Consider the following 26,038-nt stretch of genomic DNA (forward strand, 5'->3'; position numbering starts at 1 on the left):
GGCCATGTGTTCCAGCTTTCTCTCACCGTTGACCACCCTATATTTGCTTGTGATCTACACAGCTTTGAATTGATCTTAGCAGGGTGATTGCCAGAAAGTTTGGATGCAGATCTTTGCTTGGAGAATTATTTCCTTTTGCCACCTCACATTGTTAGTCTACTTGAGGCATATATCAGAATGTGGTGATTTTACCTAATTTATTCAAGAGAAAAGAAGAAAAAAAAAAAGCTTTTCCATCTGAACACGAATCACTCCTATTCCCATAACCAAAAAAAAAGAGCTCATGTTATCGTAGCTATGGTGCGCCCAATATTGACATCAGAAAGGAATATTTGTATCAATAATGAGAATTATGCTGTTGATTTCACCTGAATTACAATAGCAAGCTATTATTAGAACATGAGTTAATCTCATCTAAGCCATTTGGATAAAGGGAAGAACAAACTTCTGACGGTTAAAGAACACTTTTTTTAAAAAAATTCCTGTTTTATCACTATGAGCAAGGATCCAGGGACCCAGGAAGGATTGCATATGGAGGTCTTTCGAGTTATTAATTTGGTGCAAGTCCAAGTTAACTTCCATATGGAGCTCAATGACATTTTACAAGGTCAGCTTTAGAAATATTCCAAAGAAATGGCCTCCAAACAGCAATAAAAAAAACAAATCAATTATCAGGCAAACCCACAGTTGGAATGTACAGAAGATAGATTAATACACCCTCCAGGTTTATGATGATTAACTAGATCTAGTTAAGTGAAAAAGGTCGAGGAGTCAGAATTAACACAGCGGAACACATAAAGTAACCAGATGCAAAAAATGTGAAATCCAATGAAGAGAACAAGACAAAAGGCAAAAAATAAAGGATTAATGTACGAGATAAATGAACAGCCAGCCAGCTAAGCCCAAAGCATTAGCTAGTTCTGTATACATTTGAGCAGATAAATCTTCGTGGAAAGCAATGTGCTGCAAATTTCTCATCCCATTCTGCGATGAACGTTCCCGACACCACCATATCCATGAAAACACGAAATTATAATAAACTCATCTCCTTCAAGTTTAGGATTCTTTCCCTGAAGCACATCCTAAAGAATCTTTCTTGTAGTAGTCCCTCCTTTAATAAACTTCTAGGCATTTCATTTGCTATCATGACAATAGGAACATTTTCCTTTTTAGTGAATACGCGTGACTTTTTTTTTTTGGAAAGGAATGCTGCGATAAAAAACGGAGATTGAAAGCATCGTGCTGGTGGAGGGTGGCGAGCGCTCCACGACGGCTTTTGACCTAAAAAGTCGTGCATTCTTCGATGCACGACGGCTTTTGTATCGCCGGCAGCAGCGTTCGCAGATACCGGCGATGCAAGACCCTTTTGCCTGTTTTTAGCTGGAGGGTGTTTTTTTTTCCCTTTGTTCTTTTTCTTCTAATTCTTAGACTTCCCGACTTATTGTGACTTTGGAGCTCCCTATCTAGATTCTTGATATCACATAATACTTTGGCTGGTCATGCTCAATTTAAAATATAAGTGACGCCAACCTAATGTGGAGAAATAACATTCCCCACATTATATAGACATGTATATATAAAAGCAACAATAATGGGTCTATTGGTCAATTCAGTTAAAAATTCATCTATTTAAAAGAATAGCTTTGTTATTTTTTAGCCCTAAAACTCAACTCAATAGCGTTTGCAATAAACATTGCATCAATTGAAGAGGGCAATGTAGCATAGAGATTTTTTTTTTCTTTCTTATTTTAGATGATGGGAGACTTAGTCTTCAAAAATTTATTTATTTTTTTTGCTATAACAAATGATTCATACAGTTCTAGTATGTATACAACAAAAAAAAAATAATCAAAGAATAACAAGTCTCGAAGCATTTTAGGCAACTCTCTCTTCCCAACCCATAGGGCCGCTCTGGAGTGACGAGTGATCGGCAATATACGAGGCCACCCTTTCGAAAATTTATTCAATTGAGATAAGTAACAGAGGTTTTTTTTTTTTTCTTCTGATAAAGAGAGAGTAGAAAAGAAAAACCAAAAGGAAACCACCTCGTGAGCCAGAAGATTGAAAAAATCAACAACATGAAACTATCTTTGTTCACCTTTCTCTCATATACAAAGGCATTAATGTATTTTGACATCGTTGGAAAGGTACCCCATGGGAAAATACACCATTAGGCATTGGTTTGATCATTGGATCCCCCAAAATTTTGGTTCTTATTGCGCCATGTTCTTGGTCCAAGTATTTTGCTTTTGCTTGTTATATACGTAAATGATCAATCATTTTTGCATTGGATATAAGACTTATGTAATATTTGATCATTTTTGCATTGACCGGACTTAAAGAAAACTGGAAAAGTAAAATTGATTGGCTTGCTAGCTAAACCATAGAATAAGTTGACATGGTTTGGCTTCAATCTCATGGATGTTTTGTGAAGAATATATATGAAAGAATTATTAAATTTGATATACATTATCTACTCATGATGTCTATATTTTCTCAAAACTTTTGAGATCATGTGATTGGTTAACATGAATTTAGGACTTTGTCTTCAAATCTCCTACTTAATCGGTTACAATATTCTCATTCTAATTTTGATGGTCAGTTCAATTAACAACTAATCATCCTTAATTAAGAATTGGGAAGGTTACGGAGTTCAACCAAATGGATCGCCTATCCATACATTGGTCCACCATATAATGATTATTCATAAACGGATAAATAATTAACCATGCAACTTTTGTTGATGCATACATATTAACTATGCCAGCTGATATATCCACTGATATAGTGAATGGTCGACCTAGCTCCCTCTTCTTTGCAATCAGAGATTTTGGATACAAGTTTTGAATGATGCATCTGCCTCCCTTTCTACTGCAACAGTAGCACTTATATTGCGCTAGTTTAAGTTTGAAAGAGTAGTGCATTGATTTGATCCTTGCTCTGTAGGTGTGGAACTCGATGTGGACGATTCATCTAGATGTGTTGAAGACTTTAGTCTTGTATTGAAAAAAGAAGGTATATGCATGAGTCCCCTGATATATCATGAATATTACGGGACAACAAGTGTCCTGATGGGAAGTCACTGTTTTGGATGGTAGTTGTCCTGGCATTGTTAGAATTTCATTTCAAAACTTAGCACGTTTTCTCCTATTCTAAATTATTTCAGAGGAAGTGAAAAATAAATGCAGCAGAGCTGCAGAAAGCTTTCCACCACCTACACAAAAAAAAGGAAGCTTTTAACCAAGTAGTCCGGATCCTTATAATTAAGCAGCAGCAATGAGGAATGCAGCCTCATTGGATCACAAGCTATCGAGCGTCTAGAGTCATAATTACCTGCTTGTAAGGTCACTGCCCAGACCACGACTTGACATGAAAAGGAAGCAGGAAATTTGAAATGAAAAGAGTTTGAAATCTAGACCAAAGACGCCATATTTTTCTCCTGGTCGACCTCAACCACAAAATATCTCCGCTTCCCTCCTTTGCACCTCGATCGAGACCACTCGGTCATGGGATGTCTCTCTCTGTACTTTCTCGTCACAAATATCCCCTGCCACCCACCATCATCAAAGAAGCAGCTAAAATCTTAATAAACAGGGAGCAAAGTACCTTTAGCCTGGTCTTTTCTGTGCGTTGAGCTTGCGAACCTCGTACCTTTATCTTCTTGGGGAACAACCGGCTCTGGCGCTTCTCCTTATGTTCGAGTACCCGAGCTCTTCGTCTCTCCCTTTGTTCCATTGTTGGCACTTCTCCTACCTAAAAATATAGTAGAAGATAATTTGAATGCACCAAAATTATAAAAAAAAACCCTACACTCTCAAGTTCAAGGAGAAGGTGCTCTTTGCTTCCCAAAACCCTACATTCTCTCCTTTCATAGTGAATCCATCGTTGAAGCTCCTGTGGGTGCTTATCTCATCGTCTCCATCTTGACTGACTTTACACCGAGTTTGTCCCCAAGCCGTGAAATCCCACTCACCTTCGCCATCTCCAATATCTCAAGATCTTTTGAATTCACCCATGATATCAATCTCACCCTCCATCGTCGTGTCGAATGAGTCGGCGACACTGGCATCTTCCATGCAAGGCTCTTCCTTCTGGGTTCTTAGAGGAGGTTTGAGTCCCCCCACCTCTTTTGAGATATTTATCTGTGCCTTTTTCTTCCTAGCTCCCTCCATTTATCATACTAGGATGGTACGTCCATACATATATGCATGGGCATTTCTCCTTGCGATTGCCCTGGTAATCCTACGTGGCACCTTATCAGATGGAGATTGGTCAGTATGTGGAAGGCCAGATTTTGGAAGGAGGGGGAACTGCATCTTCTGACCTTCTCCCTTGGGGGTCAGTTTGGCCCATGAGAGGCATGTGATGTAATGGGTGGGGCTGCGGAGCTGAATGCAACCGTGAAAGCGTTGGGTGATAATTCATAAGGAAAGCCAATCTTGCATTCAGGACTAACCTCTGCCTCTAGGAGACTAGAGTTTGGTTTTTGCCATGTCCAATTGCCTGTATTGGTTTAATTTAACATGAATGGCTCAATTTTGCATGAATGATTTGGATTAACCTTTGTTTAGATAAGAATTTTGCCAAGCTAATTTATTAGTATAACATTTTTTTTGTCCATTTAATACTTGAGGAATTTGATCAATTCAAGCAGATAAAAAGGGGGTTAGAGATCACCAGCGAAAGTAGCGGAGACGGTGAAATGAATGGACATAGAAGAAGGGACGGTGTGTCAGTTTTCTCCACAAAGTATATATCATCGACAAATGGTAATGAAATGCATTTTGTTGCTCGGTTCAATCTTTAACTGAGAGGATCCGAGCTCTTCAAACTTGGCCAACTCATTAAAAACAAGTTGAATGCCACCAATTATTGTTCCTACCGCTGCTATCCAGCTAACGTCTAAAAGGCAAAGAAAATAGCTTTCTCAGGATGGGAAAACAAAATAATAAAGAAAATAGTTCAAACCTGCAGTGAAGAAATCTTAATCCCATTGTGTTACTGAAGGTAGTACGGGGTTAAGAAAACTTCGCAGAATGTCTATTGAAAGCTCACATCGACAGATCTTCGTTCTAAGTTGGATTAATTGTTGACTTCAACCACCCCTTAAATCACCTTATAGTTAGTCCTCAACCAAACCCATCTCTCCCTCTCTCTCTCTCTCTCTAGCGTTCTTTTGCTTTAATTTGTTATAGAAAGGAAAAGCAAAGTAGTAGATCGCCTGTCATAAAAGAAGTTAAAAAACCTCAGATTAAGGCTGATAATTTCATAGAAGGCCCTCTTTCCCTACCTCTCTCCATGGATAACCAAGTAAGAAAACAAAAGAGAAACAAGTCTATGTCCAAAGGGATTCTCCCTTGAGATGTTCCTGAGCTGCATTACTAGAGGAGCCATAGTTCATCAACTGAGGCATGCCATTGAGATTATTTTGCGTCAGATATGGCTTGTCATCAGGCTCTCTCTGCTGATCGGTCGCCTCCGGGGGCTCCTGCTGCATCGGAATGCAAAGGATCTCAGCTTGGGCAGCAGCGAGCTGCATCTGAAGCTGAGACACTTTATCCTGAAGGTAAGATATAGCTCCCACACAGCCGTAAACCGGGTCTCTCATCCTTGCGTCGGCCTCATAGACTAAGCTTCTCACAGCATCTGCTCTTTGATGAACCGGAAGCTCCTACAGCCAATGACAACCAAGTAAACAAAGAATGGCAATTCACATCGAAGAAACAGCAAAATGCAAGCATGATCCCATGGTGAGAGGAGTACTACCACCAACTAGAGCTAATTACTTGATTATGAAGAAGGACTTCGAAGAAAAGATTAACTATTTTCGGAGCACGTATAGCTTCGGCATATAGCAAAAGGTGCAGTTGCACTCGTTAATTTATATGGATATATGCCCGTGCTTCTTTGGATGTGCCCAATAGCACATGAAGGTTGCAAGAATGATTTTTTCAGAGAAGAAATTATGCAACAAAGTAGTTCAAATGTAACCATCAACTTTCTCACACTTTCAAACCTTACGCATGGATACAACGGGGAGAGAAAGAGAGAGAGAGAGAGAGACCTGGAGCATCTTGCTAACGTTGCTAGCCCCAAAGACCCTGTGAACGATGGCAAACCTGTGGGGGTCATCTGAAGGGAAAAAGGGGGCAAAGAAGCAGTCCTTCGTGCAGCGCCTCCGTAAAAGTTTGCAGGAAGCGCATGGGGAACTCCCACCCATCTTCTACGAGTTATCACAAGAAGGAGAGAGAGGTGGAGGAAGATACGGAGTTAGGTATGGTAATTAAGACTGCTTCACAAGGGGAGCTGAAGGTAGATGGAGAAGGGTGTGCTCCTTATAACAAGGGCTCTGAAGGTGAGTGGATATATAAAAATGTGAAATAGGAGTAACCCAGTCCTTGGGTTTCCAAGCGACCTTCGCGTAAACAAGACTTCCAGTACCGACCACGAAAAGCTGGCGTAGCAGTCATGAAGATAGGAACAGCTATTTTTATTGATACAAGCAAAAAATTCATCATTAGGATCTTTATTCCAACTGAGTAAGCGATCGAGATCAATAAATTAAGTTTAAAACCTTCTTCTAACAGTTTGTTATATCTGCAAGCATGTGTTCATGTGACGACTTTATAAAGTCTTTTGATTGCATACTATACATGGTCAAGATGCAGCTAGCAACTAATCCTACATTTTAGCTATACAGGTTTACGCTGTGTCCACTCCATGATTACGTCTTAATAGATTTTTAAAGAAGCTTAATGAGTTTTTAAAGTTGTGGTCTGTGCATCTGGTACATGAAGTACCAGCTGGTTTATAGAATTTTCATCCCCACCGTGCCCATTTCATAATAATTTTATTTAAGACTTTTAGAAACTCATGGTTGGAAACATAGTTCACCACAAAAAGGTGAATAACAGCTTGTTTTGGAGCAAGTGATAAATTAACAGGATTCTGTTTCGTCTCCCTTGCTTTCTATTCTAGTGTCTGGCTCTTTCGGTTGTGCTCACATTAGATATGTGTAAGCTGCCGATGTAACCAAAAAAATAAAAAAAATTAACAGGATCAAACCCAATTACTTTTTATTCGTTCAAATTCCAAATATCATTTGTATTCTCTCCAATGGGTAACATGAAATTATGCTCATAAGGCTATGTAGGAATGACAATGTGCTATCCTACGCATGTAAAAGTTTGCAACTAGTTATGACATGAAGCTTAAGATGCCAATAATTTTCTAATTGAATATTCGATACAAATAGAAAATTAACCAAATTTGCCAAAAGAAAAAAATATTCACAAAGCCAAACTAGATGGTGGAAATAAACTCTGACGGTTCCAATATCTACAATTATTTATGTAAAGCCTTTTTACTTAGGCACACCAACATCCTAGTGATCCCGACTTAATTTGCATTCATGAGGCAAATGATATGCGACAAGAGCACTGCTGGTTTCCATTTTCTTCATCTATAAGCATCATCCCAACTTAAGTAAACATGAAGAAAGGAACCTCAGGAACCATACGAAACTATGCAAGCATATAAAACTTTGCTGCTGGTTGTAGGTCCAGAAACCGAGGTGGTAAAGAGAGACGAGAATAAGGTCGTACTACTTGTTTGGTCTGCAAAAAGACAAAAGTACAAGTATAGTAAACGAAAAAAATGGAGATATACCCCATGTTTAAAATTATAACATATAGGATATGGAAAATTCTAATTCTATCTCTTTAAAAATTATTTTTTTAAAAAAAGTATCTTTAAGATTTTAGATATAATATGATAAAAAAAAATTTTTATTAAAGATAGAATATGTATTTTATGCAATTTTTTCAATAGATATTCAATTAAATATAAGCTATTCTAGAATGTGGCATTTTTTCATGATCAAACAAATATGTATATATATATTTTTTTAGATATCATGTATTTAGATACCAGCTTTTCAGATTTTTTTTTTTGCAAACAAAACTAATCTAAATAATAAGAAAAAGATGGTGAAGGAGTTGACCATCACGGGCGTGGGTATGGCTCTCACCCCTTGTATTTCCCTCCTTAGCTATGTGAAGATATAGAATCTTTATTCTCTTGCCACATCAGCGCAAGAGAATAAAAAAGAAGAAAGCGAAGCGGAAGGAGAGGGCGTTCGGGTTCTTCACGGAGACGTCGGCTCCGGAGAGGGAGTGTTCGCTTCCTCCTCGTCCTCCCTCCTCTTCCACGGCGGCGCCCATCGACCGCTCTGGGCCTTAGGTGGTCGGCCGCGCGCCCGCTTTCCGATGCCATGGCACGCTGCCTCGGATGCGGGGTCTGCGATTTCCATGCCTCCTCTCCCGCGACAGCATCTCCATGGGGCGGCCGGCTTGAAGGCGAAAGCCGCCGCCTCCTCGTCTCCGGTCAGGAAAGACAGGCGGCCAAAGGGAGAGAAAAGGGGCCGCGAATCGTCCACTTCAGTTGCGCATACGTGCATATGAGACCACCTACACATGATACAAGCCAGTGCAAGCATATATAACGACCTTATTTTGATTTCCATAGTTCCCACCAGTCTGATTTCAGCGATAATATCCGACATTCATAGCAGCCATGGATCCTCCTCCTACACGCCATTTATTCTACTGTGTACAAGTTTAATAGAAACGAGAAACAAACAAACAGACAGACGGTCAGACAACACGCAAGCTAAGCTCACCTTGGGTTTGATTAATAACCCTCCAAACATAAACACGAGATGGAACCTCCTAATGAGATCCGACATCAAATCAGAGCATCGAGATCATAAAAGAAAAACAGCCAACTTGGAAGGAGGGTGAGATAAAAAATTCTTCAGAGTTGAAACCACAGGTTTCTTTTCCCCCAAGTCCTATGCTGATCACCCAAGAATTTAATGCCCGCAAATGACATCCTTCAAAACCAATCTTCTCTCATTTGCTCCTCTATTATGTCCTTGGTCCATACAATTGAAAAAGAATTTAATATTGGAAACTCCACAATGCTGGCTTCTATTTGAGCTCTAAACACAAGGGAGGAGAAATCTCCAAGGAAACAGAAAGAGAAACAGACAACTACCGTTTGCTTAGAGAGAAAAACACATGCGAGCTCCGATGCAACAATTAATGAGGAGGTTCCTTTTGAATGATTGGTGAGATTGGAAGCAATGTGGTCCGCGGAAAACATTTTTTCTCACAGAAATCATGTTCCTGAAAAGAAATATACCTGAAAAAATATTTTTGGCATTTTTGATTGATAATAAAAAAATGACAGATTTTCAGAGTTCTTATGTTTGGTTGACCATCCACTTTTCTGAAAAAATTATTCATAATTCCTATTATACTTTTAATAAAAATTAGATTTTTAATTAATTTTTAATATTGAAGGATCTTTTTGGAAAAAAAATAAAAATATTTGAATTTCCGGCTCACGGAAAAGTAACTCTCTTATGTTTTTCATGAGAAAGACTTTTTCATAAAATGTGAGAATCATATTTTCACGGAAATACAATTTTTCCGTCTCTCTTCTTTAAAAATTTTAACCAAATAAAAAGTAATTTGTTTACTTTTTTTTTGTTGACCATACTTTTTTTTCTTCCTTATCCCGCGAACCAAATGAGCCTAAGGGCTCGTTTGGTTCGCGGGAAGCATTTTCCTTCCTAGGAATATGATTCCTGGGAAACAAATTCCTAGGAAGAGGATGCCTAGGAAAGTATTTTTGGCATGTTTGGTTGACCATGGGAAAGTGACAAATTTCCAAGGTGCTTATGTTTGGTTGGCCATCCACTTTCCTAGGAAAGTTATATATAATTCCTATTATGCCCTTAATAAAAATTAGATTTTTAATGCCTCTTTAATGCTTCTTTAATGCTGAAGGGACTTTTTGGGAAAAAGTAAAAATAGAGTGATTCCCGCCTCATGGGAAAGTAACTTTCCCATGTTTCTCATGGGAAAGACTTTCCCATGAAATGTGGGAATCACATTCCCATGGGAATATAACTTTCCCTTCTCTCTCCTTTGAAAACTCCAACCAAACAAGAGGCATCTCATTACTTTCCCGTTGACCACACTTTCCCCCCCTTCTTTTCCCGCGAACCAAACGAGCCCTAAGTATCAGCATAAAATGCTGTCATGAGTAAGGCGCCATCATATGATGAGCTCGAGCTAATGGCAGGCACATGCTGGTGAATGAATTTAATGAGCTTTGTCTTAGAGCGACAGGCCTAGTCAGCCAAGGCAGATCAATACTGAGGCCAGACCATTAGATGGCCTTTGGGGCATTGTTCCTAGTTCATTCTTTCCATGGCTATTTGTTGTCGAGCCCCTGCATTATGTGTGAAAAAACAAAGCTTAATTGTGTAGAAAGGATTATAGATAAACAAAGACTAATTGTAAAACAGCAGCCAAAGCAGGTTTTTAAGTTTCCCCGTGAAAATCCATGCACCAGTAGAACCAACAAAAGTATATAAATAGTTTAACATGAGATTGGCACGCTGGTCTAAAATACTAGGCCACATGACATTTACCCTCTCCAAGTTAATATAACTTAGTGTTATTATTTCTTCCATATAACGTTCATGTTTTTGGATTTATGGAAGAGATCTACCGTGCGTTCCGCGAGGGCTCAGAAGTTTATATCAACTTGGGTGGTGTTGGCATGGTTGACTCATCATGACGGCGTAGCCCACGCTGCCCACCACAGGTGCCTGGCGAAGTTACGCTACGTTTGCTCGGCCCAGCCATGGGCACGGCAGGCTAAGAAACCCGCCTATTTTTGATCAAAATGGAAACTTTTAAAAACTGAAGCTTTTCATGAGATATCTTGTGAAAACTCAGACACAAGTAAACGGATGGCAGGCACGTACCGTACGAAGCAATTTTGGGAGAAAACATATCACGCACTAATCATGCCATAGATTGAAAAAGATAGTATCCCCCCAACTTGGATTCCACTGAGATTTTTCCTTCCCCCAGTCAAAATCTTATCCACATATCCACATCCAAATACATGAACTTTATTAGAATAAAATAACAAATTAAGAACCTGTTTTGTAGAATCATAAAAACCAAGATAAATATATATAATGCCATTATTTATATTTTTATTTTGAAAAATATTTCTATCATTTTAGAAAAATATAAATACGTTATTTTTACTTTTACTATTTTTAAAATTAAAAAACTTATATTTTTTACTGCCACTATAGCCCAGATTTCTATCATCACCACTGCCACAATAGTTGCCACTAACACCATCAACATTTCTATTACCACCGTCTCTATTATTGCCACCATCCTGCAACTATCATTTTCTCTACTGGCACCGCTATTATCTGCACCACCATAATCACCACTGTAACCAATAGCTGCCTCCACCACCCCTCACCTCCTCTGCTATACCATGGACTCCATGATCCCCGCAACCTCTTTTGCCACCTTAACGCCATATAGTTGGTGCCTACAACTCTACCATCACTATCCCCACCTTAGCCATTTTCATCATATTTATATTTTCAAAACTAATTAACCATACCAAACATATTTTTTAAAACATAAAATAAAATAAAAATAAAAATAAATTTTATTTTTTATTTCTATAAAAAATGTAATACAAATCGTTTTGATAGTTTTTAGATTTTCATCATTTTTCTCAAAAATTTGTCATCATTGATAAAAATGTGACATTTTACAGTGCCAAGTTTTTTGCACCACAAAGCTTCGAACGCCAGGTAAGCTAAGAACTATTTTCAATGTACTGTATTGGTAAAAAAAATTCAGGGTAGATTGAAAGATAAAATGAAGGACTAAAATATTTTATAAAAAGATTAAATCCCTCCTCATCAGCACACATAAGTAGCAACTCGGGAAAGAAAAACCTAGAAAGCAACGTAGTTCAAAATAGGTTAAGTTTACCAAAAAACAAATAGATTAACTGCAACCTGACCACCCTTTCAACAGAAGATCTGTAACTTTTTTCTTTTACTCTTATTTAAAAATAGAAGTAAAAGAAACTTTCTTTTAATTTCTAACCGCACATGAAAATTTTTAATTTTATTTTCTTTTGCAGCTTTGCGTTTCTTTTGTTTTCTGTTTTTTTCCTCCGGGCACCAAACAAGACTAGAAATTGCTAGCGATGACTGTAGAAATCACAAGCTGGAATCCGAACAGCACCAGTACATGCAATGTTAACTCGGCTAGGAAGGAAAAACATTCACCAATCTTAGTTGACAGCACGGATCAATGTGGAAAACTAAACAAATATATCAACAGAAAACTAAAATAATGATAATGTGTCCATAAAAAGTAGCAAGCTAACACCTATATAATCACATTTGCGAGTGAAAAACCGGAGTCCCTGAGCGAGGTTTCCTTGAGGTTGGCCAACCGTCTTGTACCTGCTGCACCTTGGTTCAGAATTTGATCAAAGGGCAAATCAATTTACAGTGCTTGCTTTGATAATCCTCAAACAGTTGCATGTCACAAATCACCGTCCTGCTCAACTGTAACTGCATCAAAAATTTATGCAGTAACTTCCAGTTGCCCCAAATCATCTACTGTCCTCTTGTTTATTTACTTGTGGAGGTCAGAGGTTCGAGTTGAAGCTATTGCCGAGCCCCACTGCAGGATACTCGAGGCAGCCCCAGTACCTGTAGAGACCAGCGGGCCAGATCTCCCTTTTTATGCCATGTTTGAACCAGCGGAACAACATGGATACCGACATAGCGAACCCTTAAAAAATGAAAAAAATAAAAAAACTAAGGATTTTTTGTGATGTCCAGTTTACATCCCAGAATGCAGTGCAACATCCAATTGCCATTATCAGATGACACATCGTGATAACGGCCATCATACGGTGCACAGTATTTTATGATGTAAACCACGCACGCAAAGAATCCGTGCCCTTAAAAAAAAAAAAAAATTGATTACATCCCTTTTAACCCGACATCGCTGATCAAAGAGGAATCAAGCCAAGCCAACATATGGACTGACCCAACAAAAATCATCCATACAGAAAATTGATGGCAATCAATAATGATCTTGTCAAGAAAAGAGAAAAATCTCATAAAGCGCTTACCCTCAACACGCCATCCCAGAGGAAAATAATCATGCACGTAGAAACGTGAAGCTTTGGATTCAGTTGAGGATCTGTGGAAAAAGATTAAGGGGACCAACTACAACGTTAAACCTGTAGCCCAAGGATTCTTGGATACCGAGGAATTCAACATCAAAATAGACCATGTTCCAAGCCTAACCACCATACCAGCAAGGCTCCCCAAAGTACCATTTGAATGGAATCATTACTTTTGGGTGCCCCAGGGCCTGTTTGGATAATTCCACCCAGGCTGCGGGATGTTCTGTTAATGTAAGTCAACCCCAAATGGACCATCCAATTCAGGTATCCACCAGCAGGAAATTAAGCCGAATTATCCAAACAGGCCCTGAATTTGATATTAATCGAATTTGATATTTGATTAATTCCCACTTGAGAACAACAGTAAAATTACTTCGGCCGCCTATTAGATAGGCTATTTCTACAGTACTGGATTTCTACTCGTGCGATGCATGTGTCATGAGATAAGCTGCTAGGGAACTGGTTCCACAGTGGAATTGCTAGATGGACCAGATCCACCACAGACCTTGGGATGAAATCACTCCTCCCCCCCCCCCCCCCCCCCCCCCCCCCCCCCCCCTCCCTCTCTCTCTTTTCTCCTTTTTTTGTGTAATAGCAAATAACCTAGAATGATTCCACCCTAGGTCCACGATGGATCTCATCCACCTAATAATTTCTCCGGTTGACAGAATCCCTAAAGCTCTCAATTGTACGGTAGAGGGACGATTTTTGACAGACTATCGAGCCATATCCATGCACCAGACAACCAGCAACATGATGACGATGCGTGGCATCCACAGCCTCACCAACTACACCTTCCGTCTCCCTCTCCCTAGATGAACCCAAGGCTTCAAGTGCCAAACCATCCATCAGATAGCAACATAAGCTCCCACTAAAAGAAACTGAATGCACACATACACGATTGAAAGCAGGGGAGAAGGCAAACCAGTTCCCAGCATAAAAACACTCAGGCATGGTTAATGACCCAGATGAAGGCACCACAAGAACTAACCAATCTACCATGGGTTTCATGCAAATCAGTTAATGCAAAGATAAAGAACAAAAATTGACTCATGATATGCAAGACCACCAGTGGTAAGTTTTTTAAAAAAGGGCACTCACCTGAAATATCAAACCTACCAGCAATTTGGAGATTACATCCACCTGCCTCTAGAAAACACTGACAACAATTTAAATCAATTTCAGGTGCAAGAAACAAATTCCCATCCAACTTTTTCAAAGAGAAAAGTCCTAAGGGAATAGGCTCAACCTACCTTAGACTCCTCTTTTGAGTACAAGTCTGGTGAATACGAATAGAAAGTGTTTCTCTCAGATCACATTCCTAGTATATATAATTGCCCTTCTTCAGTAAGGACGTGATCGCTGACCACCATAATGGTGCCTATCAGGCCCCAGTCCACCACCATCCCGGAAATTATCCCTGCGCCTGTCGCCACCACCATATGCACCACCTCTGCCACCTCTGCTCCAAAATACCATAATTAGATGAAGCAAAGCAATATTAATAAACAAGCAATCAGCTGTCTTAAAGAAGCTTTCAACCATGCAGTTGTGTAAGAGAAAAAAAATAGTAATCCCAAGTCTGAAATCAGAAATATATACCTTAAAAAGCCTAGGCAGCATTTTTTTTCCTGAAACAACATTGTTCAAGAATCCAAGGGGGAGAGATATAATTTGAATCTTCATTCAGAAAACAAGAGCAGCATATGGTATTCATTAGCAAATTATCATATGACGTGATTACTTGATCTTGTCCCAAGTTTCTCTCAGGTCTAAAATTTTGATTTTACATAAGCCTTCAAGACCATGAATCAATGAGACCATTTGTTATTTCAAGCTGTATGCACCTCCATGATGACTCAAAACAATGTCGGACAGGTCCTTCATCCTTTAATAATCATGTACCCAGGACATATGATCATCAGCACACATACACAGTCCAGGCCAATGTGAGAGCTGCTACAACATAGAAAATCCCAGAACTCTGAACAGATTCCAATAGCAACTTTCTTCCTCTCTATGGAGGTGGATGTGTGGATAAACTAGGTGAATATAAGCTCAGAAATGAGTGTATGCTAAAGGATCTGTAGAAGTTGGGTCAATTATAGATGAAGTGATGAATAATTGATCGAGATGTATATGGTAACAGACAACAAAGACAGGAGGAACCAATAAGGAGATGCAGCATAATTTTTGTCCAAAGATTTCGGAAGAGGAGATGGAAGTTGCAAGAAAGAACATGGTGAAGTCTGCAAGAGTACCGTAGGTAATCCAGAATACAAACGGTTGACAAACAATCGTTCAAAAAAGGGTTTCATATAGAAAAGGAGCCTTTCTTCGATTTTTGTTTTTTCTTTTTGGATTGGTGCACAAAACAAAAGGCCTTTGTTCCGTATTATTTATCCCTGAAACCAAAAATATGGCGGTCCTTCTAGTCCAAAAATATGGCGGTACTTTTAGTACACATCGTTTATAACTGTATGTATAAAACAAGCTAATGGGTAACCTAGTAGACAAAGTTAAACCCAACATGCAATCAAGTGTATGCACATCAGGGATAGCTACAATGGGACTCTTACAAAATTACTAACAGGAGACCTTGTAACAACTAGATTTAAATTAAAATAAAAACTATGAATCAGTAACTTAGAAAACCAGTACATGAGTTGAAATTCTAAAAAAATGATTCATCACAGATTTAAAATCTATATAGTATCTTAATAATCTTCCAGACAGACAGTAGGATAATCATTTTCGTACATGAAATCTAGTGAATGCACCTACACAGATATACACGGCCAGAGCACTATGAAATCTTGCTTTCAAAAGCCAGGGAAACCATTTCACTTCTTGCAGAAACAATGATTGTGTACGTGCTCCTATCATTCAACCTATGTCATATTAATAAAGAACTTGGTGTACATACATATATACACATGCGTATATATACATAATATACATACATATGAGATGAATGCCGAGTACAAATAAAGCACTATTGATAAACAACACTTGGCATCAAAGCACATATTGAATAGGGAGAGAGAAGATACCCAAATGCAGGTGCAGCTTTAGGTGCAGACTTCTCAGCCATTGCAACATTGATCTTGTAGCCCCTCATATCATAGCCTGTAACAAAAATCAGCAGTATATATCAAAATAGTATTTTATAAGGAGAATCACTGAATATCAGGCGATTGTCTTCTTAAACTGACTGTTGAAAAATCCCCCAGCAGAATGTGCTGCTGAGGGATCTTCATAAGAAAGAACAGCATCTCCTTTGTAATTTCCAGAGTCATCAGTATAAATTTTTATATTCCAAGGCCACTGATCCTTGTAACCTCGTTTCTGTTTAATCCGGCCAACCTAGAAAAAGAGAAAGTATCAGTACATTCAAAAAAATTATACTGCCATCTGAAATAAATTTTATTACTGGTGCAATAATGACTTGAGACACATGTAGATTCTTGAACTGCCTGGACCACAAACCTCCCCCCCCCCTCCTCTCCCCCCCACCGTGTGTGTGTATATCTGTCTGTTTGTCCATCTAACTCATCTTTAATGTGCCACATATGCCTATCTATGCACCATACAAGTATCATACTTGTATCTGTACGTATCCCTACACATGTAGACAATTGCTGAATTCGGAGAAAAGGGACTTTGATGGTCAAATCCCAATGTTAGTACACAATGCCATTTTAGTCCCTTTTACAACAGCGGCAAATAATACCACCAACCTCTAAAAATAAGTCAACAATTTCAATCTAACTCAAGTATATTTTCACATATCCTCAAATACCATACAGTACTTGCATTCAGATACAATTATCCCATCTTCTTTAAAATGTTCTTAACTCCTCCATCAGAAAAACTTCAAAAACACCCATTAAAGATACTTCTGTGATCATAAATCAAAAGATTTCAGATAATGATCAATAGAAAATGACAGCGACAAAAGATTTCAGTGTGTGTGTGTCTGTTTGTCCATCTAACTAATCTTTAATGTGCCACATATACGTATCTATGCACCATACAAGTATCATACTTGTGTCTGTATGTATGCCTACACATGCAGAAAATTGCTGCATTGGGAAAAAAGGGACTTTGATGGTCAAATCCCTATGTTAGTACACAATGCCATTTTAGTCCCTTTTATAACAGCAGCAAATAATACCACCAACCTCTAAAAATAAGTCAACAATTTCAATCTAACTCAAGTATATTTTCACATATCATCAAATACCATACAGTCCTTGCATTCGGATACAAATATCCCATCTTCTTTGACATGTTCTTAATTCCTCCATCAGAAAAACTTCAAAAACACCCATTAAAGATACTTCTGTGATCATAAATCAAAAGATTTCACGATAATGATCAATAGAAAATGACGGGGACAAAAGATTCCACTGTGTGTGTGTGTCTGTCTGTCCATCCATCTAACTAATATTTAATGTCCCACATATACGTGTCTATGCACCATACAAGTATCATACTTGTGTCTGTACGTATGCCTACACATGTACAATTGCTGAATTGGGAAAAAAGAGAATTTGATGGCCAAATCCCTATGTTAGTACACAATGCCATTTTAGTCCCTTTTATAACAGCAGCAAATAATAAGACTAACCTCTAAAAATAAGTCAACAATTTCAATCTAACTCAAGTATATTTTCACATATCATCAAATACCATACGGTACTTGCACTCAGATACAAATACCCCATCCTCTTTGAAATGTTCTTAATTCCTCCATCAGAAAAACTTCAAAAACACCCATTAAAGATACTTCGGTGAACATAAATTAAAAGATTTCAGATAATGATCAATAGAAAATGATGGCGACAAAAGATTCCACTGTGTGTGTGTATGTTTGTCCATCTAACTAATTTTTAATGTGCAACATATACATATATATGCACCATACAAGTATCATAACTGTATCTGTATGTATGCCTACACATGTAGACAATTGACGAATTGGGAAAAAAAGAACTTGGATGGCCAAATCAAATCCCTATGTTAGTACACAATGCCATTTTTGTCCCTTTTATAACAGCAGCAAATAATACCACTAAACTCTAAAAATAAGTCAACAATTTCAATCTAACTCAAGTATATTTTCACATATCATCAAATACCATACAGTACTTGCATTCAGATACAAATATCCCAGCTTCTTTGAAATGTTCTTAATTCCTCTATCAGAAAAACTTCAAAAACACCCATTAAAGATACTTCTATGATCATAAATCAAAAGATTTCACGATAATGATCAATAGAAAATGATGGCGACAAAAGATTCCACTGTGTCTGTGTGTGTCTGCTTGTCCATCTAACTAATCTTTAATGTGCCATGTATACGTATCTATGCACCATACAAGTATCATACTTGTGTCTGTATGTATGCCTACACATGCAGACAATTGCTGAATTGGGTAAAAAGGGACTTTGATGATCAAATCCCTATGTCAGTACACAATGCCATTTTAGTCCCTTTTATAACAGCAGCAAATAATACCACCAACCTCTAAAATTAAGTCAACAATTTCAATCTAACTCAAGTATATTTTCACATATCATCAAACACCATACAGTACTTGCATTCAGATACAAATATCCCATCTTCTTTGAAATGTTCTTAATTCCTCCATCAGAAAAACTTCAAAAACACCCATTAAAGATACTTCTGTGATCATAAATCAAAAGATTTCACGATAATGATCAATAGAAAATGACAGGGACAAAAGTTTCCACTGTATGTGTGGGTCTGTCTGTTTGTCCATCTAACTAATCTTTAATGTGCCACATATACGTATCTATGCACCATACAAGTATCATACTTGTACTGTACGTATGCCTACACATGTAGACAACTGCTGAATTGGGAAAAAAGGGACTTTGATGATCAAATCCCTATGTTAGTACACACTGCCATTTTAGTCCGTTTCATAACAGCAGCAAATAATACCACCAACCTCTAAAAATAAGTCGACAATTTCAATCTAACTCAAGTATATTTTCACATATCATCAAAATACCATACAGTACTTGCATTCGGATACAAATATCCCTCCTTCTTTGAAATGTTCTTATTTCCTCCATCAGAAAAACTTCAAAAACACCCATTAAAGATACTTCTGTGATCATAAATCAAAATCAAAAGAAAATGACGGCAACAAAAGTCATTCAAACTTCCAACTAGTGCCCCCCCCCCCGCGAAAATAAAAAACACACACACACACACAAAAAAAAAGAAGAGGATATAGAGATGTGGAGAAAGACCGGTGAACATATATTTCTCATTTATGCTACGTTATGTAATCCAGTTAATACCAGATCAACCAGATACAATAAGGATTCTAGAAGTATTAGTTGAGAAAATAATCCCTTAGTTTCTGATAACTGCCAGATTTGAAATAGAGCCTCCAGGTTTTCCAGATGCCAGTTCATTAGGAGGGCAAAAGGGGAAAATTTATTATATTTGATAAAAAAACATTATTGTCTAATAATATTTGTGTGCTGACCTTATTGTTTACATCATTAAATATCCCAGAATGTTAGAATAAAAATAAAAGATCGGCAGATAATTAGCATGATAACATCCACATACAAATAATCACTTAGCCCCACCGCTCTCACAATTTAGTCATTAAGCAGCAAGTAATCAAACGATTCATGTCGATTTTGTACCATGTATACCTCTAAAGAAACAATGATAATCAGAACATAGGAGATGGATAGTATACCTGCCCAATACCACCAAAAAGATCCCTCAGTTCGTCAGTTGTCACATCGGGTGGCAAATTCGAGATGTAGATTCTTGAATTGTCACATGTGTCCCCACAATTTTCATCACATTGCTTAATCTTCCCAGAAGGCTCAACAGGAACAGCACCATATCCACCAGCCCTGTTATATGGTGGAGCAGCAGCACGACCATTACGGCCCGAGATCGGGCGACCAGCATATCCACCATCATAACTAATAGGTGGATCTCCATGACCCACGAGGGCATCACTAGTGTAAGGATTCGGTGGTGGTGCACCATAGCTCGGGGGATAGGAACTAGGCCCGCCATAGCTATTGGGTGGTGGAACAGGGTCAGCACCATAAGCATTAACCCCACCATAAGAGTTGGGAGCAGGAGGGTAGTTCCCTACAGGACCCCCATAGGGGGCTGGGGCAGGTGGTGAAACCTGAGCATAACCAGCATCCCCTTTGTCTTGATTAGCAAAACCAGCATCTTCCCTTCCCAGAAGATTACTATAACCTCCTCTTCCGCCATATCCGCCACTTCTACCACCACGATTCCCATCAAAGCTCCGACCACCACTGTTATAACCACCGCCGCCGCCGCCAGAATTGTAATCAGCCCCACCTTGATTATAACCACCACTGCCACCCCCAGAATTGTAATCTCCACCGCGTTGATTGTAACCACCACGACCTCCCGAGCTATAATCACCACCACCTCGACTGTAACCAACGCCGCCGCCTCTGCTAAAATTACCACCAGCAGCTCCTCTATTTGAACCACTTCCGCCTCCGCCACCGCCAGGACATGGCGTACCACATCTATTGCATTCAACTCGTCTCGCAAAGTTCACATTTCCACAACTGATTCAAGCAAAAAACCTCCAATCTTGTCAAAACAAAGAAAGAAAACAAACCCTAAAGACGATAAATCAAGAGAGGAACGAACAGACCTAGGATTAGGGCAGAGCCAATCCCCTTCCCTGCCGCCTCCACGACCCCCACCTCGGCCGCCGCCGCCGCCGCCGCCGCGACGATCGCCGCCTTGATACCCGCCGCGGCCGCCGCCGCCGCCGCCGCCTGTATACAACAACCGCATAGAACGCAAACTCAAACCGAAACCTAACCCTAACAACAAAAGCATGAGAGAAAAGGGAGGGAAAGAAGGGAGGAAGCCAAAAACCTCGAATTGGGGGGTTTACTCCGTATCCGCCTCCACCTCCCCTGCCGTAACCGCCGCCGCCGCTAGGCAGAGGAGCAGAGCCGTCTGCTCCACCGGAACCATACGCCCCCGACATGCCTTTAGGGTTCTACCTCCTTTGCTTCGAAGAGAAGGATGGCTTTAGGGCAATACGATCCGCGCCGTGACAGATTAGAGCCCTATAAATGTTCGAAGGAAGGTTAATAAGGCGCTTGCTGGACGGTTGAGATGGAGAGGTGTTAACACGTGGGCGGGCGTGATTTCGATTTCCTGGTCTGGGACTAGGAAAATACGGAGAAACGGTAAGAGTGGAGGCTCCGGATAAAGGATTAGGATGGCTAGCCTGGCAACTTGCGCGTCAAGTATGTACCACCCTGTCCGGGTGCAGTCCGCAGGATTACCCCCACAAAATCGACGGCTGTGATCTATGAAATAGTTTCAGATTGATCCATTAGCATAATAGAAGGAAAGAGCGCATGCACCGTGCGTCAAGAAAATAAATTAATATAAAATAAAATCATACAAAACTGCAAGCTTTTCTTGAATTTTTAAATTGAAGTCACAAAATAATGAATATTTGAATTGAGACATCTTTCCATAAGAGAAATTATCTCAACTCAATTAAAATTTAATTGGACAAGAAAAGAAGTGAAAATTATAGGATGGTGCAAGCTCTTTGCACAAGTATTTTGAGCCTTCCTGTGCATCAATATTCTTTTTTTTTTTTTTTTGACTACAATGGATGACTCATACACTTCTAGTACGAACATATAAAAAAAATTAAAAAATAACAAGTCTTGAAGTGCTTTAAACAGCTCCCTCTCACCAACCCAAAGAGCTCTCTCGAATGGTCAGCCACATACAAGGCCACCCAATCTGCAACCTCGTTGGCCTCTCTAAATCTTCTTCTTTATATTACTCCTACTGACATTGTAGTTAATAAATGAGTTGAATAGTTTCAATTTGAGGTAAAAGAACATATTTGGATGCAAGATTGAACGGTAATTTAATGTTCAAATGAATAAGTGGTTTGTCGATAATTGCAATGTTTCTTACATTAGTTTTTTTTTTTGGTACAGCGGCAAACACTACCCAATAAGTATATCCAGGAAGGTCAATATATATATATATATACACAGATTTGAGACTGTTTCAAGAAAAAAAAAATTTAAATGGTACACAACATAGAAGATAATCTGGGCAGCAATATTATTCTTCCAATAAATATGAGTAGCCTAGAAAAAAAATTAACCTCTTTTATAAGCCCGCAGAAATTCCATGAGTAGGTTTGCAGTGGACCGTCAAAAGGTTGTATATTCGCAGTGGGCGTCGCTGTTCATTCATGTGGCGAGAGATTGTCAGATATCTTCCCATGGTCGAGGAGAACACTAAATGGTTGATAGGAAATGGGCAGAGTATTGATGTGGTTGGTGACCCATGGGTGGGTGCCCTACCCTTGAGACGCTGGCTGACTATGGTTGACATTGAGGCAGTGGAGGGACTGCGGGTCTGTGACCTCCTTGTCCCGGGCGGGGTTGCCTGGGATGAGGATAGGTTGGGTCACATGTTTGGGGCACACTTGGCTGAGAGGGTTAGATCCCTTCCGATCCCGGGGCATGTGGGTCCGGATACCCGGGTGTGGAGCACGTCGTGCAGGACCGGAGTGAGGGTGGGGGACCTCTCCCGTGTGCTCCGGCCAGAGCATGAGCCAGGGCCGGATTGTGCCTGGGTCTGGCGCCTAGGCCTCCATCCGAGGGTCGCACTGTTCTTATGGAAGGTCGCTTGGGTTCGGCTTCCGACAAGAGAAGTATTGAGCGAACGGGGTTTGAGGTTGCCCCCAGAGTGCGGGGCATGCGAAGCTGATGAGTCGGTGGACCATGTACTGTTTCAGTGCATGTGGGCGAGGGCGGCGTGGTGTGCGGTGGGGCTGCCATGGGATGTTTGGACCCATGGGGACCAGTTCTTACGAACTATCCGCTGGTGGTCGGGTAACCCATTGACTCGCCAAGAGGCGATTAGAGCGACCTGCACAGCATACCAGATATGGCTGGCCAGGAATGCTTGAACCTTTGGTGAGCAGAGCAAGTCGCCAAGGCTCATGGCGGAGAGCGCCCGGGCGTAGGCGGCAGAGTTTAGTCATGCTTTCTCCTTAGATGGACTTTTGATAGCTCGGGATATCTGGAGTTCCCCTTCTGCCTCGGCAGCTTCTTACACGGTGTTTTTCACCTGGGAGCCCCCACCCTCAAGCTTCCTTAAAGTCAATTTTGATGGGTCCGTGCTGGATGGTGGCACGATAGGTGGAGCGGGTTTTGTTATTCGGGACCCGACCTCCAGGGTAGTGGCGGCAGGAGGCTGTTAGGTATTTGACTGTACGGTCTCTGGTGCGGAGCTGAGAGCTGCCTGGGCGGGTCTTCGACACGCTCAGCTTGTGCTCTCAGCTAGATCAGTCATCTTGGAGGGTGACTCGGCAACGGTCATTAGTTGGATCCAGGGGGGTCTGAGAGCCGGTGCTGCCGACCATCCCTTGGTCCGCGATATCGGGTTGATGATGAGGGACGGAGGGGTGGTCCAGGCGAAGCATGTGTTTAGAGAAGCCAACGGGGCTGCGGATTGGGTGGCCACGTATGTGGCTAACCATACCGGTAGCACCTTATGGGCTGGGGACGGGGAGCTGCCTCGGGAGCTCCGGAATGTTTTGTTTTCCGATTTTATTGGGTGTATCCGTACACGTGTTGTATAGATCGCCCGGTTTAGCGCAAAAAAAAAAAAAAGTTGTATAGAACTGAAGGCTTATTCCAAGATAATTGAGCTATTTATTTTTTTCTAAGAATCCAACTTGTGGGACCATCTAACTTATATTTTTTAAAATTCTATCTAAATCTAGCTCAGAATTTAATATTTGTAGAAAAAAAAACATAAAATTTGAGTTAGATGGAGTTTGGTTGATATAGAGGTATGTCCAACGGTGCAGTTCTCAAATTTTATAAAATTTTTGGTCTAATCGTACAAAAATAGCCAAACAAACCTCAAAAATACCAGGGCATGAGATGAATGGGTTGGATCAGGCTGTTCAAGGTGATCTTACTCGTGGCATGGGATGCATCCACAAGCCATTGTACCCTCAAAAGATGGTTTTATCCATCTGATAAAGATGCTATCCATCACTGGTCCTTTTCTCTGGTCCCTACGGGAGCGCTTGGGTGTCAAGTCTGGGCCCGGGGGTGTTAGGCTCGAGCCCAACCCGACTCTCGGCATGCTTTTCATCTAAAGTGCTAGACCAAGTTTAGTACGGGGCCCTTCGTTCGTTAAATTATCAGCCCGTCCTGGCCCAAAAACCTGAGCTAGAGCGTGGTTGGGTCTTGGGACCGTTTGGGTCGGCCCAACCCACCGACAACCCTACTTGATGACGTCAAAGCGATGCATGTTTTCCGAACTTTATAATAAAGTTATTTCTGGCTATATATAACTCAGGAGACTGATTCAGATGATCCGATCGATGGATTTCATGTGGGATGTTACATGATCAGATGAAGCGGACGGATTACTTCCATTTTAGTGGCAGGCTGAATCCTCCAAAGGTTTTAATTTGAACCCATGTAGTAGATCCTAGTTGTATCTGTTGGCAGGAGCGGCCTAATATATTTAAAGGCCTAATCCTTCGAGGCCTTTTTTTTTCAGTGAGCCAGCTTAAGGCAAATTCACAGAGGGCTTTTTTTTTTTCCATTTTGTTTTTAAGGCTTTTTTTATGGTGAGGTCTTAGATGACTGCTCTGGTTCGGCCGGCATTGTCTGTTGGTAAGATCCAACTAGAAATGGGAGGTATGAAATTCTCATGTAGCAAATTTTTATCCTGGTGTATAATTAAATCTTTCCAACTCTTTTACATATGGAAAAGTAAATATGTTCATAATAATGACAAGCCAAGCTAAGAAATAGGCCAAAAAGCTAAAATATATATATATATATATATATTCTAAGCAATTGCAAGATTTCAATTTATTGATATTTCTAATATAGTCGATACTATCACACATACAGCTGTGCTCAATTTAATAGAATTGTTTGATGAAATGTTCTATGTTGCAAGACCCAAAATCATGACCATGAAAACCAAGAAAACAAACGAATCACTCGATATGACAAGAGATATCGGCAGAGCGAGTCCTCTTAGTCCTCTATGATGGAAATGAGCAGGGAAGCCTCATCAGCTGAAAGGGATGGTGGCTCATCTGGTCACACAAGAGAGACTCCATATTACTGAAAATCTTATAAATCAAATAAAGTAGACGAAACTAATTAAGGACGGATGAAACATGAAGGGAGGAAAGGAATAGAGCTTCAAGGGACAAGCCTCTGAGAAAATACTTCGCTAAACAAAAAGCAGGCATGACAGTTTTTAAAGACTATAATAAGGATTGGGAAATTGACTAAATGATCATAATATGCTATCATAAGACTATGGAAGGCGAGATTGAAAGAGAAACCTTGCTTCGAGACAGGTAAGTTGGCGACGAAGCTTGATCCGAGAGCCCACAGCGAGCCAAGGCCACCCAAGGCCCCGTCCTCTCTCTTATGATCCACCTCAGTTTCTCTTGGAGAGACGCCTGGAATGGAAACCATCGAGCCCGAAGCTTGATCATCGGCTAGCCCGCCAGCATTGGAGTCATCTCCTTCTTTCTTGCCATCGTCTTCAGCCTCTCCGGCTTCTTCTGCTTCATTATCTTGCTTCTCTTCATCATCCTTTTCTTGCTCTCCGAGAGCTTGACCCTCTGTCTTCAGCATTGAAAGGGAAATCAATCCCTCGCTATCGATCAAACTATCCTCCATCCTCTTCCTGTCTCTTTGTGCAGATCACGCATACTTATCAAGCAAGCAACATGATAGAGAGCGACATGAACAGATGTCCTTCCTGGTCTAGAGTAATTTATATCTTCTTGGGGACCATGCAAGTTGCACACGTAATCCCCTG

At 40.1% G+C, this 26,038-nt stretch overlaps 2 protein-coding genes across 17 annotated transcripts; both read right to left on the minus strand.

Annotated features, from left to right (window-relative positions):
- Window positions 1-5,227: 5,227 nt before the first annotated feature.
- On the minus strand, window positions 5,228-7,686 carry LOC103720207 (LOB domain-containing protein 12-like). Its single transcript, XM_008809810.4, has 2 exons — window positions 6,065-7,686; window positions 5,228-5,671 (listed from the first exon to the last, which is right to left on the minus strand). The coding sequence occupies exons 1-2, from the start codon at window positions 6,218-6,220 to the stop codon at window positions 5,336-5,338; spliced, it is 492 nt and encodes a 163-aa protein (XP_008808032.1). The 5' UTR covers window positions 6,221-7,686; the 3' UTR covers window positions 5,228-5,335.
- Window positions 7,687-8,423: 737 nt separating this feature from the next.
- On the minus strand, window positions 8,424-25,968 carry LOC103720206 (transcription initiation factor TFIID subunit 15b). Of its 16 annotated transcripts, none has more exons than XR_015974417.2 (10): window positions 25,554-25,968; window positions 21,053-21,249; window positions 20,823-20,949; window positions 19,863-20,733; window positions 16,326-16,476; window positions 16,164-16,239; window positions 14,364-14,572; window positions 14,212-14,259; window positions 13,054-13,124; window positions 12,153-12,707 (listed from the first exon to the last, which is right to left on the minus strand). XR_015974417.2 is itself a non-coding variant. In XM_088713605.2 (7 exons), the coding sequence occupies exons 2-7, from the start codon at window positions 21,165-21,167 to the stop codon at window positions 14,455-14,457; spliced, it is 1,458 nt and encodes a 485-aa protein (XP_088569731.2). In that variant the 5' UTR covers window positions 21,168-21,249; window positions 25,554-25,968; the 3' UTR covers window positions 12,153-14,454. The 16 variants fall into 16 exon arrangements, 1 of the variants encoding a protein (XP_088569731.2); XR_015974414.2 differs by having other exon boundaries at window positions 12,153-12,625; window positions 14,212-14,269; XR_015974416.2 differs by lacking the exons at window positions 12,153-12,707; window positions 13,054-13,124 and adding an exon at window positions 8,424-10,302 and having other exon boundaries at window positions 14,212-14,269.
- Window positions 25,969-26,038: the final 70 nt, after the last annotated feature.

This window comes from Phoenix dactylifera, chromosome 17, assembly GCF_051530095.1.
Source record: "Phoenix dactylifera cultivar Ajwa chromosome 17, Ajwa_hap1_PhDact_Kaust_v1.1, whole genome shotgun sequence".
NCBI lineage: Eukaryota > Viridiplantae > Streptophyta > Magnoliopsida > Arecales > Arecaceae > Phoenix > Phoenix dactylifera.

Coding starts and splice junctions, on each gene's coding strand:
- LOC103720207 (XM_008809810.4), bottom strand. CDS start 6,220: ATGGGTGGGAGTTCCCCATGCGCTTCCTGCAAACTTTTACGGAGGCGC. Junction 5,672..6,064: donor ACGTTAGCAAGATGCTCCAG/GTCTCTCTCTCT, acceptor CATTGGCTGTAG/GAGCTTCCGGTTCATCAAAG.
- LOC103720206 (XM_088713605.2), bottom strand. CDS start 21,167: ATGTCGGGGGCGTATGGTTCCGGTGGAGCAGACGGCTCTGCTCCTCTG. Junction 20,950..21,052: donor AGTAAACCCCCCAATTCGAG/GTTTTTGGCTTC, acceptor TGTTGTATACAG/GCGGCGGCGGCGGCGGCGGC. Junction 16,477..19,862: donor TTTTTGGTGGTATTGGGCAG/GTATACTATCCA, acceptor CTCTTTTTCTAG/GTTGGCCGGATTAAACAGAA.